Genomic DNA, 18,812 nt, shown 5'->3' with positions numbered 1-18,812 from the left:
GACATAGTAAATCATTATAGATTAAGCTCAAACTTTATAGGTATGATCTATATGATATTATGTTTCAATCCAACGGTTGAATTTAAAAAATATTAATTCGAGATGTAGTTATTGAACGAGTGTAACTCGTTGTGTAACTCTTCGGGTGTAATTTGATCCCTCCTCATATATATATATATATATATAGCATTAACTTACAAGATGATGCAATGTTTAATATTTTAATAATATCTAAATTATATAATAAATTTTAAATAGTGTTGATAATTCTCAAATTAGTGAAATTAAACATCATAGGAGAATCTATAAGATCAACCAAAACGAAGAAAATTCAAATTTTATTGTATTTTTAGAATTAATTTAACTGAAGTCAAATTTCATGTATCTCGCAAAATTTTATTATAAAATTTATATACAAATTTAATATATTTTGATAATTTCTTCTAGTTTTCATATATATATATATATATATATATATATATATATATATATATATATATATATATATATATATATATATATATATATATATATATATATTAACATTATTTTGTATGTTTTTATTAATATATTTATTTTTTATCAAATACAATTAATTTAATAATTTAACAATATAATATAATAAGATAAATAAACCACAAAGTTTTAATACGAATGTCTTTTATGTCATTTTGTATTTATCAGTTAGTGTAACACCTAATTTATCAAACATTCAAATTAACTTATTAGTTACAAATCATCAGCTATAAACTATAAGCTATCAGCTATTAGCTACCGACTAATTTTTTTAAACAGAGTCTTAAAATATGGCTCATAATAATAATAATAAAGTTTCCAAAATTAAAAAAGTATTTTCCTTATTTATCAATATAATTAATGTTTATTTTTTTAGTTTTTTTCTTTAAATAGTTAAATACTATTAATTTCATTTACTAATACAAGAATTGTCGTAGGTTCAATTCTCATTCATAATTTTTATTTTTCTTCTATTTTAATGAAATTATTATCAAAAATTAAAAAATATTGAACACAAGAGTTGAATCCAATCTATTAGAAAGTTAACCAAAGGAAATTTTATTTTGACAAAAAAATCCTATCAATAAGACTAAAATAGTATTATCATTCTAACTATTAAATTTTATCTCATCTAATTTCTATCAGGTAAACACTCAAAAATTTTCCTCTTAAACAGAGGTAACATCCTCTTATTTGGTGAGGTTTTTCCTGTGGATTTCAATTGCAGTTGGCTGAGGTAAACATCATTGGAAGGCTTAACCACATGAACTTGATTGAAATGTATGGATATTGTGTTGAAGGTAAACATAGAATTTTGGTATATGAGTACATGGAAAATGATTCTTTAAGCAATGCTATATTTTAAACAATGTTATATTTTCCCTTTATGTATTGTTAAGAAGATTAAAAGGGTTAAATACTTAAATTATAAAGCATACTCTTAACTAGAAAAATACTCAATCTTTCTAGATCTTTAAGTATACATTCCACTGTGTTTCAAATTTCTTTACATTTCTTGTCATTTCAATTCAAAATACTTTACATGCAAATTTATCTTTCAAAACATTTGAATTAACATATTTCTCAAAGAAGAAATATATCTCTAAATTCATCATTCTTGTATAAGATGCAAGCCTTGACATGAGATGTTTTTTTCCTTCAATTTGATACAATTTTCGAAGCGTTGCAACATCCTTCTCTTTTCGGTTGATTTGAGCTTTGATTATAATTAATATTTCAACTTAAAAAAAAGCCACAAATGTAGAGCTACATTGTTTGAAACAGAATTATGGTTGTATATATTGTTGTAATGGTTTTAAATAGATGAAGCACTGTCAAGCCTTGGTTTATTCCTAGTATTTGAGCCCCATTCAATGGCTTCATCAACGGCTCTTTGTCGTTCGACAGCACTGTCGTCGTCAAGAAGACTCAACGTTGCGCTATTTTCTTCTGTTGGTGATGGCATATCAATTGGTGACAAAACTTGTTGATCTTGGTTCATTGGATTAAGGAAACTAAGAGCTGTTACAACATCACTTATCAATGGTCTCACTGATGGTTCTTCGTTTAGACACATTGCGGCTACTGCCACTGCTTGATGTAACGATCTCATCGGAAAGCTTCCTTCAAGTTTTGGATCTGCCAATTCTGAATACCTTGCTGGTTCCCTGAATACTGGATACGCCTGTTCGATTTCAAAAAAGTTACGAGTAAATGCAAGTTTCATAGTTCGAGAAGATAAAACATAACGAGTATGGTTTAAAATTGCAAACAACATCACTTGCATCGGTTTGATGCTGCCGCAATATTATGGATGTTGTAGTGTCTGCAACGGGCAATTGCATCGGTCAGATGCAACCGTCTCTTCATAGAACATAATGTCACAACTAACTACATAGTACATAGTACTCTCAAAACCCTAAATTCTAAACTCTCAAAGGGGCATTAGACCTCGTCATGCCACAATTAACTATATAGCATTCACAAAACCCTAAATTCTAAACCTTAAATCCTGCAATGGCGCATCAGACCACATCAGGCCACATCAAACTATATAATGCTCACAAAATCCTAAATTTTAAACCTTAAACTCTGCAACGGCCGCATTAGACCGCTTCATGCCACAACTAACTATATAGTATTCACAAAACCCTAAATTCTAAACACTGAATTCTACAACGTCCGCATCAGACCGCATCATACCAAAACTAACTATATAGTGCTCACAAAAAATATTTTTCAAGAAATAGAAGATATGAGTAGGGAAACTGACCCAAGTAACAAGATTTTGCTCCCTTAAAGGTCTTGTGTTATCAATAGTTCTCCTACCAGTAATCAATTCAAGCAAAACAACACCAAAACTGTATATATCTGATTTAACAGTGAGTTGACCAGTTCTTTGATACTCAGGAGCACAGTATCCATAAGTTCCCATCACTCTTGAAGAAACATGAGACTTGTCACCTGTAGGTCCAAGTTTAGCTAATCCAAAATCAGATAGTTTTGCATTAAAACCATTGTCTAGTAAAATGTTGGAGGATTTTAAGTCGCGGTATATCACGGGTGGATTCGCTCTATCATGCAAATACTCTAAACCTTTTGCAGCATCCAGTGCTACTTTCATTCTTTTGAACCATTCTAATGGCTTTTGTCTTCGTGGAAGATCTGCATCAATATTGAAATTAATTAATGCAACATACATATCGAAATTAATGTCGATAATATCAATTCGAGTGATAACTTTACCAAGTAGATGATCTTCAAGAGATCCTAATGGCATGTACTCATATACCAATAGTCTTTGCTCTCCATCAGCACAATATCCAATTAGACTCACTAGATTATGATGGTGTAAGAGGCTTAGCATCAAAACTTCAACAAGAAACTCCCTATTTCCTTGTAGTCCATTCCTGTCAAGTTGCTTCACAGCTACTTCCTACATAGTTAAATCATTAAAATACTTAGTACTGACGCACAGAGAGACAAACACCAGACACGACGACACTGATATGTAGACACCAGATACAAACAAAGAAACATACACCAAACACGACGACAATATGACATTATATGTAGACATCAGATACAGACACAAGACACAGTAACATTGGTATTAATTTAAGAAAATAATTGAATATTACAATATGTATCATTGTCTTACCTGGTTTGTTTTTTCAAGTCTTCCTCTATAAACTCTTCCAAACCCACCTTCACCTATTAGATTTTCTTGCCTAAAGTTCCTTGTGATAGAAGCCAATTCCCTGAATGTGAATGATTGTGCAGCAATGTTGTTACCACCACCATTTTCTTTGTTAGCCTCTTTATTTATTCTAGGTTCTCTTTGTGGGCTTGTCCTAGCCTTATAGTTATGATTCTCTGCAAAAAAATAAAATCATACATCAACCATTCTCCTCAATAGAGAATTTTCAATCACCTAACTTTTTAGCGCGTGTTTGGATTCACGGTGAGACCGACAAAATTGCAATATAGAATTATAACTAAAATCTCCCATATACAAACATCATCATGATTTTATATATAAAATTAATTTTACCTTGATGATGATGATGATGGTTAGGTTGAGGTGCTTTTTTAGGAGATATTTGAGTAGGAGCATATTGTATCCTCTTTCCATTGTTATTGTTGTTGTTATTAGGCCTCCTTGGTACTTTCTTTTCTTGGTTGGAAAAACATGAAAAGCAACTCATTCTCTATCAAGTTTATATATTTATTTAAGTAAAATCCTAGACCCAAATTTTAAATCTATCAAAAATCTTTCTCACAAAAAAAAATATAGTTTACAAATTCAGAATGTATTAGAATATTAATATATAAAAAGAAAACAAAAAGAAATGAATGAGTTTTACTCCCCTTGCCTAAAGGACAAGGCAGAGAAAAGAAACTAAAGGGGAACCAAAACTAGAGAAAAAGAAAAAAGTTTGAAGGAATTAATAATGATAACAAGATGTTGAAACTAAACCCACAAAAAACCTAAATGACATGTAACCAACGGGGCCTAACAAACTAAGAAACAAGATGGCTAGGTTAGGTCAAGTCAGTATGGGAAGAAACATGGAAGATGTTGAGGATGTTTTTTTTGGTGTGTATCCGCAAAAAATTGCGACCAAAAAGGAGATATGTTTCAAATATGATAAGAGAGAGAAAGAAAAACATTTGACCAAGTGTAATTGTGGGGAGTAGAGTTTATGATGCCGGTAAACATGACAATTATAGTCCATTGTTTTTAGAATGCAAGAATGTATAATAAGATTGATATTCAATCCTTGAGTGACGTGTCAACATGTAATGAAATATAAAGCCATGTCATTCTAAAGTGTACATGAAAACACATAATAATTAACACAAATAATGATTTTTTTAATTCTCTTTTAAGCAGCACGTAAATGTTATAGATCTAAAGTGTACATGAAAACACATAATAATTAACACAAATAATGATTATTTTTATTCTCTTTTAAGGAAAAATTAGTGGCAAGAGATTTTCTAAAAAAATTCGATAACAACTTCAATAAAATGGGCGGATCTATGTAGAGCATTGGTGTGGCTATAGAATATTTGTTTTTATATACCAACTTGATAATAATATTACTTAATGCACTATGAATGTATATACCACCCACCCAATATGGATTCTCGGCAGCTAGCATTCCTGAAAACTTAATTATAGCACATTAATAACTATTGGTTGATTATAATAATGAATTAAAAACTTAATTAAAAATTGAAACCAGTCTCAATTATTTACAAATCCAAAATATTTAACATAAAATTTGTGTACTGATTAAATTAAATTACAGAAAATTTAGAATCTAACCAAAAATATATTTAACATGAAACATTAATAAAAGATATTATTAGAAAAAAAGAGAGTTGTGAATTGTGTGTTTATTGATATAAATAAAGGTGATTTGAATTTGTAAATAATTGAGATTGATTTTAATTTTAATTAAAATCTTAATCTAATTTAATAATTAATTCAACCTTAAAATTATGTTAGAATTGTTTGACAAGATAAAAAATGATTTTTTAATCTTTGTGTAAAACTTGTAGAAACAAATAAATGTAATATATTTGATATGATTAATGTATTGTATTAAATAATAATATTTTTTATTTTTCAGTATAATTTTGTTCATAGCTCCTTTTATTGTTTAGCCACACCATCATATTATGTCTGGACCCGTCCTTGATAAAATCTATGATTTTATTGTAAGGTTGGAGACTATCAGGATTGTTGTGTCGACTGCAACATACAGAAGATGAAAGATACACCAGTTTAATGTAAAGTCAGCATTTTTAAATGGAACATTTGATGGAGAGATTTATGTCAGCCGACCACCAGGTTTTGAAATCAAAAGGCAAGAAATGGAAGTGTATATGTTAAGGAAAGTATTGTATGGCTTGAAACAAGCTCCCATAACTTAGCATAAAAGAATATATAGTTTCTTAATCAAGGCAAGATTCACTAAATGAATCTTAGAGCATGCAGTGTATGTCAATAATGAAAGTATGACTAGTGGAGTCATTCAACACTAAAATTATTTTCAAACTCTTTTTATCAAAAAAAATATCTTCAAAAACATATTGAAGTTGTACCAGGTGAATTGGGAGATGTCAAATAGGGATGGCAAACAGACCCAAACCCGCGGGGCCCACCCGCACCCAAACCCGAGTCAACGGGTGAAAACCTGAGTAGACTGGGTTTGGGTTCGGGTTCGGGTGCCACCCGATATTTCGGGTGCGGGTTTGGGTAGTGTGAAACCCGCGCCCGAAACCCGAAATCACACCCGAATATATATATATATATATATATATATATATATATATATATAATAATACATATTATATAATATGTATTATTATATATATATATATATATATATATATATATATTATGGAAAATTGTAATAAAATTGTAGAAAAAATATATTTTATGTATTTTGTTGCGGGTTTGGGTTTGGGTGAAAAAACCCGAACCCAACGGGTGTGTGCGTGGGTGTTATTTTGTCACCCGAATAGCTTTTGGGTTTGGGTTCGGGTTCGGGTGGTAATTTCGGGTGCGGGTTTGGGTAGTATAAAACCCGCACCCGCGGGCACCCGTTGTCATCCCTAATGTCAAAATCGCTATAGGAATTTTTCGTCTTATCTAATCGATTAGCACTTTTGTCTAATAAGTTAGCTCAATTCAAAATTGAGTCACAGTCGATTAGGACAATACCTTAATGATGTCCAACGGCTATATATCTTTTCCTTCCTTTTTTGAACTTACAATCGATTATATTTCAAATTTCTAATCGATTGGAAACATGGGCCAGTCAAATAGATTTTCATAAAATGCATTTATTTGACATTCCATTTTCACCCGACCTCTAGCCTATTATTAGAGGTTCATTCCCTTATTTCATTTCATCCAAAATCGTGTTTTGACACAACTCACTCCTCCTTCTCTCTCTAAAATTCTTTTTTACTTTCTCCCACCAATACTTTAGTCTTAGTGCCTTTTTGAGAAAATTCTTTTTGTAAGTGAGAATTAAAGTTTGATTTTAGAAGAGTAGAATTGTAAAGTTCTCCAAGGACCTTTTGTTTATAACTTGACTGAATATAATATCCATTTAGGGATTTTCGTTTGGATTAGAATCTAAGCCCGTAAAAGCTTTGGTTTAGGGATTCTGTGATCAAGCCTATGTTTAGGTTCGAGATTAACCCTTGGTAAAATATATTTAAGTTCTTGGTCAGCCCGTGGTAAAACCAAGATTAGGTTAAAGCTTAGCTCGTGGTAAAAGCTTAAATAAGGTTCGAGATTATCCCAATTTTAAAAGCTCACATGTTATTGGTTATCCAGTGTAAAACCAAAGGTTAAGGTTCGTGAGCTCAATCCGTGATAAAAGCTTGAAAGGTTTAAGAACTTGAAAACTAACCTCTCAAAGATTCTTGTTTTTGGAAAGAAGGCTAACCGATTTAAGCTACTGTGTGGAAAGGAGACTAGCCATTTCGATCTGCCATTTGGAAGAGAAGACTCAAATCACTCTATTCTAAAGTCTGGTATTGTTTGGTTGGAGGTCAACCAAATTTCTTTGTATAAGGATTTTCATGAGTACACCCTATTAAAAGCTCTCAAGTTTAGTGAACACTTTCAAGATCAGTTCTTGGGGGGGAGGAGTTAGTCCATCTGACCGAACCTCTATAACTCTCGGTGTTTTTCTTTTCCGTATCCTTTTAAATTTTGCAATTTATATTCTGCACTTTACTGACATTGCTAAGTTTTTAAAAAAAATTTAAACTCTGATTTTACTTTTACAATGTTTTTCAAAATCAGCTTTTTCTGAAACCACACAATTCACCCCCCCTCCCTCTTGTGTGTGAAGTCTCAAGTTCAACATTTTCTTTATTGGATGTTGAATCTTTTGAGGATCGTTTGTTTACCGAGGTTTTCTTTCAAAGGAGACTACTGGAGTTGACATTTCTTCTTCTTCAAAATATTTCTCTAATTAACTGCTAGAGATTGTTCTAAGTTTGAGCTCATCCGTTCATCGTTTAATAATTGAATAAAGTCATTAAGTTTCTCGATGACTTATTCCTTCGTGGATTTTTCCTAAAAAATTGCAAACATTTCCATATTTCAATTAAAGGATTGGATCAGGTTACTGATTCCAGTTCTTAATTCTTAGGTATTTGTTAGTGACGAAAAATCTAAGATGGTTTCCAAAATTTCTAAAGTTTGAACTCCATTAGTGAAAGTAACATTCACATTCATTTGGTGTTTCAAATCGTATATTCAATCCCTCTTGTTCGACCCTTGAATATACTCCAAGGATCATTTCAAGAGTGTCCTACATTTCTTTGCCAGAGTTACAATTAACGACATAAAGAAATTGATTTTTACTTAAAGACATTACTACAAGGTTTTTTATTTAAAATGAACTTCTAATTTTCTCTTGTCCTCTTTGGTCCAAAGGAAATCACATTTATCTACTACTTCATCATTAACATACTGATTAGGGATATGTTAACCATTGATTATTGTTTCACACAATTTAAGATCCAAACTTTAATGAATATTTAAATTCTAGTTTTCTACGATTCAAACATATCATCATTAAATGGTGGAGGCGTGTTTAAGAAAGTCTTCTTGTTAAAATAAGTGTTGGAAGTCATATTCCTCCTGAGACAATTAGTTTTTAAATAGGGAATTAGGATCTTATGCAACTTGTTAGACATGTGACTCCATACGGAAGAGAAGGGTGAATTGTAGAGGTTTGAAAAATTTTGGTATAAAAGAAAATCATTTGCAAAATCAGAGTTTGAAAATATTTTATAAAACAAATGAATAAATAGGCAGCAAAAAACTAAAGGAAATAAAATTACTAGAAAGTAAAATAGATAAGGAAGAAGAAAGAACACCATAGAATTATAGAGGTTCGACCTAATATGACATACTCCTGTCCTCAAGAATTATTCTTGAGAGTATCCAATAAACTTGAGATCTTTTAGTCAGGCTGACAACGACCCAAAATGAGATTCCAATTGGCTGATCTCAAACCAACTAAGCTTTTATACCAAACTGAACTCATGACCTAAGAGAAATTTTAATCTGGTTAATCTCGAATTTATAGAGTTTTTAACGGGGATGAGCTAAAGAATCATTGTGTATATTATACCAGTTGATTATCCCGAACTAAAATAGAGCTTTTTCTTCAAGGTGAAACTCACGAACCAACTATAAAATTCCTAAGATGATTCTTAAACCAAACGAGAGTTTTTAACTAGTTTAACTTGCAAAAAAACTAATTGCTTCCTACAGAAGAATTATTTGATCAACATATATAATACACTCATATTAAATTTATAATTATTTACCCATAACAAAGATTCTCACTTAGACTCAAGACTACTCTCGAAGCACTATTGCTAAATATATGTACGAAAAATGAGAGATTTAGAGGAGCTTTCTATTTATAGGTCAATGCATGATATAAATTTGGAAACAATTCATGAGACAAATCAATAATATAATCGGTTAGGCTAATCAATTATAGACCTTAAATAATTGATTGTTAAGGTCACAAATAGAATTTTTTGATATATAGCCATTACCAATCATTAAGATATCGTCCCAATTGATTTTGGACTCAACCAAGCATGATCTAACCAATTAGATACATAGTCTAATTGATTATTCAGTTAGAGAAGGTTTTACTACCAATCAGACGCTCCCATAATCAATTGAACAGGCCCTAAAAACATATTCTAGTTATTTAAATAAAATAGGCAAAATATTTATTTTGGTCCCTTAACTATACACTTAGTTTTAGAATGGTCCCTTAATTTTTTTCGTGCCACGTTGGTCCCTTAACTTTCAAAATCTTTCATTTGAATCCTTTTTGTCTAATTAGCAACAGAAAAACTTTGAAATTAGTCGCAAAATCCTTCTCTAATTAGACAAAAAGGACTAAAATTAAACAGTTTAGAAGTTAAGGGACCAAGGGGACACGAAAAAAAAGTCAAGGGAGGAATCTGAACCTAAGGGTATAGTTAAGGGACCAAAATGGATATTTTTCCAATAAAATATTAGAGGCTTCTCAAAAAAATTAGTGTGTTTGATTTAGTCATAATATTTTTCAGAATTACCCCTGTGTCTTTACAAGACAATGGTCACTCAGACAGACACGACAAGACGAGCTTTCATGCTATCTCTCTTTCAGAACTCTAAGGCTTCATGTTTTGGCATCATTATCTTTTAGTTTAGCACCATACAATAAATTTGAAACTTCTTAATGAGAGTTGAGATATATTTATGTTGATTTCAATCATTTGAGAGTTTGAGAAGTTAAACCATCGACGACCCTTGAAACGAAAGTCTTCACTTGAATGTTGTTTGACCATAATGTTGACTTTAGATCTTGATTTTCAAGAGCATATCTTGATTCAAGAGGATATATTAATCAATCATCTTTTGCATTTTTGAATTCTTGCACTATCTTCAGCTGATACTTGACTTCACTAGATGTCGTTTGATATTAAGTGTTATCATCATCAAATCTAAATAACTACTCAGGTGGCTTGCAGCTTTGCTGTCAATAAGCCTCACTACCTTATATTACTCTGATTATACCTCCAAACACATATTCACACTTTATTAGCCTTAAGGTGGCCAATTCCAAGCAAGAATTTTCTCCATGTCAACAAAAATATTGCTTAGATTTTTGTTTTGAATAAAATCTATTGGTTTCCAAGTCTATTTCAACATCGTTTGATTCTTCCTACAAGTTACGCCAAGATGATATTCAAGCCCTTTTTTGTGTAAGCAAGATATTATATAAGGGAGAACTAAGATTTCTCCAACACGATTACACAGAGAAACGGGAAACCCCGACAAAAAGAAAGATTACAAACCAATTACAATTACGAGAGAAAAAACAAAGTTTCCTTTCTAAACTCGTAAAAGGAATAATTGGGATGAGTAATTTTCCCGCAAAAAGACAACTTCCAAACCAAGAGCTTAATATTCCAAACGGTATTGCTAATATTCAAAACATCCTTCCGGAAACACACCTCGTTCCTTAGTAACCAAAGAGTCCACGAAGTAGCAAGCCACACAAAACCTCATGTATACGAAAGAAAAAGTGCCAATTCATAAAATTCAGAAAACACTCTTCCCCCACCCTATCCCTTTTACCAATCCAAAAATCTATCTCACTTCATATCTTTTTAACCACCAAACAATTAAAAAAGAAATTCTCCCTATCTTCCAAACAACTACCACATAAAATGCACATTAAATTATCTAAAGGGAAAGACGTACCTCTATGCACCAAAAGGTCCTTTGTGGGAAGCCTATTATGAAGAAGTCTCCACCCAAAAGCCTTGATTTTGTATGACACATCCATTTTCTACACTAACCCAAAAGCTTCATCAAACGTATTAGGAGGACCATATGGAGTATGAAATCTCTCATAAGAAGCATAACATGAAGCAACCGAAAACTTCAAACCTGCGTTACCGGTCCAAACCACCAAATCTTTACCTTCCAACCACCCTCAAAAACCCTCCAACCTCCCCCTCAAAGATACGACATCTTCCAAGAGAGCGGGATCGTCCAAAACTGCCTCGGGTAAACCAAAATCGCCCCATTGCCACCCTCCTTCAAACCATCCTCCCATAGCCGCCACCAAAACATTCTTCAAACTAGAAGCCTTAAATAAATCCGGAAATTCCTCTTTCAAAGAAATTCCTTCCAACCATAAAGCTTCATAAAACGGAGTATTAAAGCCATTATGGATGATAAACCTACTACAATCAACAATAGGATCAAAAAAGTATAATGAACCTATTTTTAAAATATCCCTCCACCAAAAAGAAAAAGAGGAGGATACTTTAAATTCCTTACTAGTTGTTGAAAGAGTATATTGGAGTACTTTTTGTTTATATCGTATCCACAGGGATTATTGCGATATCACCGCCGTTCTATAGCTTATTTTGTCTTGAGTTAAGGTTAATTTGGTTTTGGGTTTGCAAAAGATCATTCAATCAATTTAGTAGTAAAGAGTAAATTAATGAAAGTCCTAAGTTTTAAGAAAACGTATCAAGATTCGATTTCACCGACCTAACTTTGTATGTCAACCTAGAAATATATATATATGAACTCGTTAACGATTAATATAATTACGTATCGACGTCTATACTGTCCGTGTCCGCAACGATATAGCTAGATTTACCGTATTGTTTAACCGCCGATTTCTCCACCGTTTAAACAATACAAATAACGTTTTAAAACCGATACAACATAAACATCAAACATTAAATCCATGTCTGCAACTTATAGTTTGATAGATGATAAAGTTAGATCAAGATAAAAACATTGATGTCTCAAACATTTATACCATAGAAAAGCTTTAATAAACAAACTAAACCATCTATATTGATCATCACTTGTTCATACATAATATTCACAAGAAAAACATACAAAAGTCAAGGAGGATTACATCTTATCTTGATACAAAAGAGATTTAGCTATCCATAGAAATGGTAGCTTGCTTAATAAGGAAGGAATGAAGAATGACAAGCATCAACATCGATTAATCGACGATCAAGGCTTCAAAACTCCAATTCTTCAGTTGCTACAGTAGACAAGGGTTCTTTTAGCTCTCAAGAAGATCAAGATGAAGTAAAATATCTGATTTGCTCCTTATATAGTAAATTTGTTTTCTGTCCAGGGAGCGTCGCGCCCTCTAGCGCGCATCGCGCCATTACACTTGAAGATCAAACCGCCCAAGCGCGCCACGCGCGCTTCTCTTTGCTGGAAGCTTCCACAAAATATCTGGCCCAGGGCGCGTGGCGCCCTATTACCGCGCGACGCGCGCTATGCTCTGCCCACCCGTCTTCAATCATGGCCAAAACAAGCTCAAAACTTCCCAAAATTTGCTAAGACCTACAAAATTATAACTAAAACACATATTAACATAAAATAAAAGCTTAAAATTATAAACTACAAATAATTATCTAAATCTACAGGGAATTATACGAATACTCGATAAAAACAGTCGAAAGGTGCCACAAATTAAACTAGATATTAACACAATTTGGCACCTAACAACTCTCCCCAAATTAAACTCTTGTTTGTCCTCAAACAAAACAATGATAAATTACCGAGAACACAAAATATCAACAATGAACCAATCAAGCAAAAACAAGAACAATTGAATGGTTCAAATTCCAAAAGTACACAAAGATCAATCCTTACCAATTTCAATCAAAGTACCATTATAAAGATGCTAATCCTATATACAAATTCTATGTCAGAAATTCCACACGCAAAAGAAGTTCAAGAATGAATCACACCTACACACTTTTCTTTTGAGAGAACAAAAATGGAGGATCCTAACACTCACCAGACAATGACGCAAACATCCAGAATTGATTATGAACTCATCTAAGCAAAAGATATATAAAAAGCGTAAAAGCATGAATCACAAAGGACTTTAGGGTTGTAGCTTGGCTTGGTTAACAAGGAAGTGTCATATCTTACGGCCATTGAAACGAAAGTGTCAAAACCTAAGAGAGCATTCAATTACAATTCAATCCTCATAACCACAACAACCAAGCTTACCACAATATTCTATCCATCATTTCCTTTCTCTTACTTGCTCAAGAGTCACAATTTTTCTTATATATATATATATATATATATATATATATATATATATATATATATATATATTCAAGCAACCTTCTATTGCTTATTTTTTTTAATAACCCTTGAGCAACATCTTTTTTTTTCTTATCCCCACCAATGTACACCTTTATGTTATTCTCCCCAACTTGTATATTACCATCACATAATTAAGAATGCTCCCTATTCTAAGGCAAAAAGGAATCAATCCTAACCATCTTTCATGGCAACAGTTCAAGGTAAAAAGAAAATCATCAAGATTCTATCAAAAATGGGTAAAGAGATCAATATACAACACAAGCTTAACCGATAAGAATCTTGGCAAACGGCTCAAAGTGGTTAGAAAATACTCACACACTCACCGGGTAGGTTACATTTCGATAGGAAGTTATTCTCATAGTGCGGAACAAAACGCCTTGATCACTTTCATGCTTAACACAATTTAATAAAAATGCAAGATTAATCATAAGGAAAACGAGTTAAAACGCACATTGCTGGTATCCAGCATAATTTATATATATATATATAGTGGAAAGTCTCCTCACAACTAAATCTGAGCTAAAGTGATTCACAATTGAACTAATTTTACCAACAGAAATTAATGACAACTAATTTGTACAATTAAAAGCATCAGAATCAAAGGTACTTGATAAAGAAAACGGTAAAGGATGTACCTTGCACGTACAGTTTTCAACTTATATCATCAACACTCAAATTGCTTTGCATCATCCACATTCATCGTGACAACAAAAATTCGTGTTCCAGCTAATTAATCATCAGGACAACTTTCACAAACCATTATTCCTTAAACATAAATACTAAACTAAAAAGGGTTAAATATGTTTTAGGTCCCTGTAAATAACCCAAAAAATGCTTTTAGTCCCTCTAATATTTTTGTTCAAACAATGGTCCCTCTAATATTTTCCGTCCCTATTATGCATCCCTGCCGTCAATTCCACTTAACAGAAGCTGACGTGGAGCTTGACCTGGCATTTTTTTTAATAAACACGTCAGCTGTAATTTCCACGTTTGCAATCAATGTAGCAGCATAAATTTACATCCCCTTGCAGTATCACGTTATTGCCCTGTTCTTCTTCTTCCCCAAATTGACGTTCTAGGGTTCCCAACAAAGTTGAAACTCCATCTTCTCTAGAAATCGAGCTCCATCGTCTGCTTCTCTCATGTCGTTTTCCAGAAACTCGGCTTCACATCCTAATAGTGGGTCGGCTTCTGTTCGCTCCAGGCGAGTAAGGAAGTGTGGATGTGAAGCACGAATGGTTTCATACATTTGCAAGAATGGTCGAAACAGGGGTAGGCTCTTCTGGAGGTGTCCCTTTTGGCAGAGTGGAGATACATGTGATTTATTTATATGGGACGAAGATATGGTTGAAGACTACGATGTTGGTGTCGAATCTGTAGATGTCAACAAGCAAAAGGAATTGGAGACCATTGAATTGATAAGAGAGAAGTATCAAGCCTCGAAGAAGAAGAACATGAAGCTGCAAGGAAAGTTGAAATCAGAGGCATTGTGTGGAAAAATCAAGATGATGCTTTTGTTGGGTTCTATTATGATTAATGTGTTGGTGTTGTCCAAATGTAATTGTTGAATTATATCATTAGTGATTTGAATAGATAATTGTGTCTTTGGCAATGTAGTTCCTATGTCATTTTGTAAGATTTAGTTATGTTTATTGTATTGTTGTTTATGAAGGATGAATTCTAAAGTTGATGTAAGGTTCTGTTTAATGAATTATTGTTGATGTAAGGTTCTGTTTAATGAATTATTGTTTGAAATTCAACAAAAGTTATCAAAATGTCATCATATGTTTATCATTAAATCCATAACAAATCCATTAAATGGACTGATATTGTACATTGGCCTAAAGGAAGTTTGCAACAAAAAACAACTTTGCAACTTAAGACCTATAGGAATTACAAGCATATGCCAAAATATTGCAGCAAACATAGATTGTAACTGTTACATAATTGTCAACACCAAACTTCTACAAAAAGAGATCTAAATAGTTTCCTCATTGAGTCAAATTTCTTTGAATGTCTTCCCAGGTTTTCATACCCTTCACGACTGGTGGTTCAGAATCATCATGGATCACAACTGGATCATCAAACTTTTGTCCTGGTCCCTTGATGTTTTTAGTCTTCACACTCTTAAGTCTTTCACTCTTTCTAGACTGCACCTGGCCCTCACTTTTGCTAGACTCCACCTTAGCACATTGCCCCTCAGTCTTTTTAGTCTGCACCTTGCCCTCACTTTTGCTGGACTTCATCTTTCCATCACTTCTGATAGACTGCACCTGTCCATCTCTTTTGCTAGTCTGCACCTTACCATCAGTAGGCTCCACATAATTCCTTCTTGCCTCTTTGAGAGCTTCCACCTAAAATTACATAGACATAAATTTCCAGCAGAAGAAGAATGTAACAACATTATTAAATCGCTTGCAGACATACAAATCTAGGACACTTACAAGATCTTTAAAAGCTGGCTTCACATGATGTTTTTTTACTTTTGGTACAGACCCAAAAAAAGTCTTTGGGCCAGCTTTTTGTGCAGCCTGCTCTTTTATGGGACTTAGATCAACATTCAGTGGTGGAATGTCAAGGACATTTCCTTCCTCATTGTTGATATCATTGAGAATTGCATCCAACACATCTGGATCTATTTCATCTAGATATTGTCTTCTATTTGGTGCAGACTCAGTAGGAACTTCTGCAGTTGGAACCTCAGTTGGTGGAACCTCAGCAGTGTGAACCTCAGTTGGTGGAACCTCAGCAGTGGGAGCCTCAGCAGTGGGAACCTCAGCATGAACTTCATTATTAGCCTCAGCAATTGGAGGTTCAGCAGATGGAACCTGTACAGATGCTTGACTTGGGGCATTCACCTTAGATCCCTTACCCTTCTTATTTAGAGATCCTTTTGGTCTTCCCTGAAAACAATTACAAGAGAACAAATCAAGACAAATCATATAAAATAGATCAATCATATTTTCAATAAATAACACTAACCTTTTTTGGTTTTGGTTTAGGTTGCTCAGTTCCAGTTTGACTTGCTTGTGTGGGGACCATATTTTCATTGACATTTGGGTTGCTATGTAGAACAATCTGTTTGTTCTTCTTACATGTCTTTTTATTGTGACCATACTCCATGCATATCTTGCACCTATGAGTGGTATTAGATCTTCTCCACTTGGTTGCATTTGATTCATCAGGATCCCTTCTTCTTAGTTTTTTGGGTCTGCCTGGGCCTCTTTTGAACATTGGAGGGAAAATAACAGGATCATTTGTTTTAGGCCACTTGTTTTGACCGTTCAAAGGGGTGATGCCCACCTCATAACACTTAACATAAGTTGATTTGTGATAGCACTGATGTACATAATCAATGGGATCATCTACTTTCCTATGGATGGCAGAAATGGCATGTCTACATGGTATGCCAATCAGATCCCAATAATTGCATGAGCAAGTGTGCTTAGCCAAGTCTACTACAAAACTATCAGTAAACATTACATGTGTAACTTGAAAGGTCAATTGTCCTGCATAAGTTGCAGTCCAACTTGCACTCTTTTCAATCTCTCTATCTAACCTCCTAAGTGGCTTAGACATGATTCTACCCTTATACCCAACTACTTTTTCCCTTAAGGTTGCAAACCTACCCATTAGATATGATCTAATCCATTCAAACATAGTTATGATTGGCTTATCCCTTTGAAGCAAAATTGTTGCATTAAAGGACTCACTTAAATTATTCATCAAGACATCACACTTACTATACAGAGGAAAAGCATGCTTACACCACTTAGCTTTTGGGATTGCTTCCAACCATTCAAAAGCATCATTGTTAGCTTCTTTGATCTTGAGCATGAATTGTTGATGAGCCTCCACATAAGTAGCCTTTGCTGCAGCCAGCATGAGATCCCTAAATAAGGTTCCCCCTCCAAACTTTTTCTTAAAGTTTGCATACAAGTGCCTTACACAAAACCTGTGTTCAAAAGCTGGATATTGCTCCTCAAAAACTTGTACAAGACCCTGAAACAACAATGAAACCATTACCACATATAATTATTAAGGAAAGACAATCAAATGAGGTATAGCCAAAAAAATAGACATGCCTTTTGTTGGTCAGAAATGAAGCACCATCTTTGTTCACCAATATCTTGAAGTAGCAGCTCCATAAACCAACTCCACGTGTCTTTTGACTCAGTTTCCACCACTGCAAAAGCTAAGGGTAGATACTGGTCATTTGGATCTCTCCCAACAGCTATTAACAGTATCCCACCATACTTGTGCTTTAGATGACATCCATCTAGTCCAATAAAAGGCCTACAAGCCAACTTCAGGGCTTTCTTTGTTCCATCAAAGCACACATAACACCTTTCAAATCTTGGTAGTAAACCTGTTCCTGGAGTTTGTATATTCATCTTGAAGGTGTTTCCTGGGGAAGCCCTTCTCAATTCAGCCCCATAAGACCACAATAGACTAAACTGTTTGCTAGAGTCCCCTTCAACTACCCTCTTAGCAATCTGCCTAGCCTTAAATGCCCTACATCCAGGGATTTCAGTTGCAAATCTCACTCTGACATCTTCAATTACTTCATTCAATTTCATTTTGCTAGTGTTTTTCATCCTATCAACAATTACTTTTGCCACCCATTCAGCTTTTGCACTCTTGTTAAAAAATTGTCTTCCACACTTGTGTTTATCAAACAATGTCTTGATCTTAAATGTAGTTGATGTTAACACTCTGCTACACAACACAGTGTAATTGCACTGTCCCTTCTCCTTGCAAACAACTCTACATCTCACTGCATCATTTTTCTCAAACCTGACATCCCTCCCATTCAGCACATTATGTTCAAGAATACAACTCTTGAACTGACTAAGTGATGAAAATTCCATGCCTACCTTGAACTTAAAATCTTTGCTTACACCATCTTCCTCATTATACCTAACAACCCTAGGCCTATCATCATCACTATCATCTTCAGCACCACTGTCAAGCTCATCAGTCAAATACTCATCTTCGATGACATGTTCCTTACCCATTTCAGGTGTAATCAAGCTAGGATTCATACACTGACTAGAGCCTGCAACAT

The 18,812-nt window shown here is 33.5% G+C and overlaps 1 protein-coding gene across 1 annotated transcript; it reads right to left on the bottom strand.

The window, feature by feature from the left end:
• Positions 1-1,491: 1,491 nt before the first annotated feature.
• LOC131638443 (probable serine/threonine-protein kinase PBL26) lies at positions 1,492-4,550 on the bottom strand. The gene is made up of 5 exons (XM_058909006.1): positions 4,070-4,550; positions 3,677-3,891; positions 3,262-3,451; positions 2,789-3,180; positions 1,492-2,200 (listed from the first exon to the last, which is right to left on the bottom strand). Exons 1-5 carry the CDS (start codon positions 4,221-4,223, stop codon positions 1,832-1,834), a joined length of 1,320 nt encoding a protein of 439 aa, XP_058764989.1. The 5' UTR covers positions 4,224-4,550; the 3' UTR covers positions 1,492-1,831.
• Between the last annotated feature and the right edge of the window lie 14,262 nt (positions 4,551-18,812).

This window comes from Vicia villosa, unplaced genomic scaffold, assembly GCF_029867415.1.
Source record: "Vicia villosa cultivar HV-30 ecotype Madison, WI unplaced genomic scaffold, Vvil1.0 ctg.002314F_1_1, whole genome shotgun sequence".
Classification (NCBI taxonomy): domain Eukaryota; kingdom Viridiplantae; phylum Streptophyta; class Magnoliopsida; order Fabales; family Fabaceae; genus Vicia; species Vicia villosa.
The sequence above is the reverse complement of the archived record's forward strand: the minus strand, read 5'-3'. Positions and strand labels throughout refer to the sequence as shown.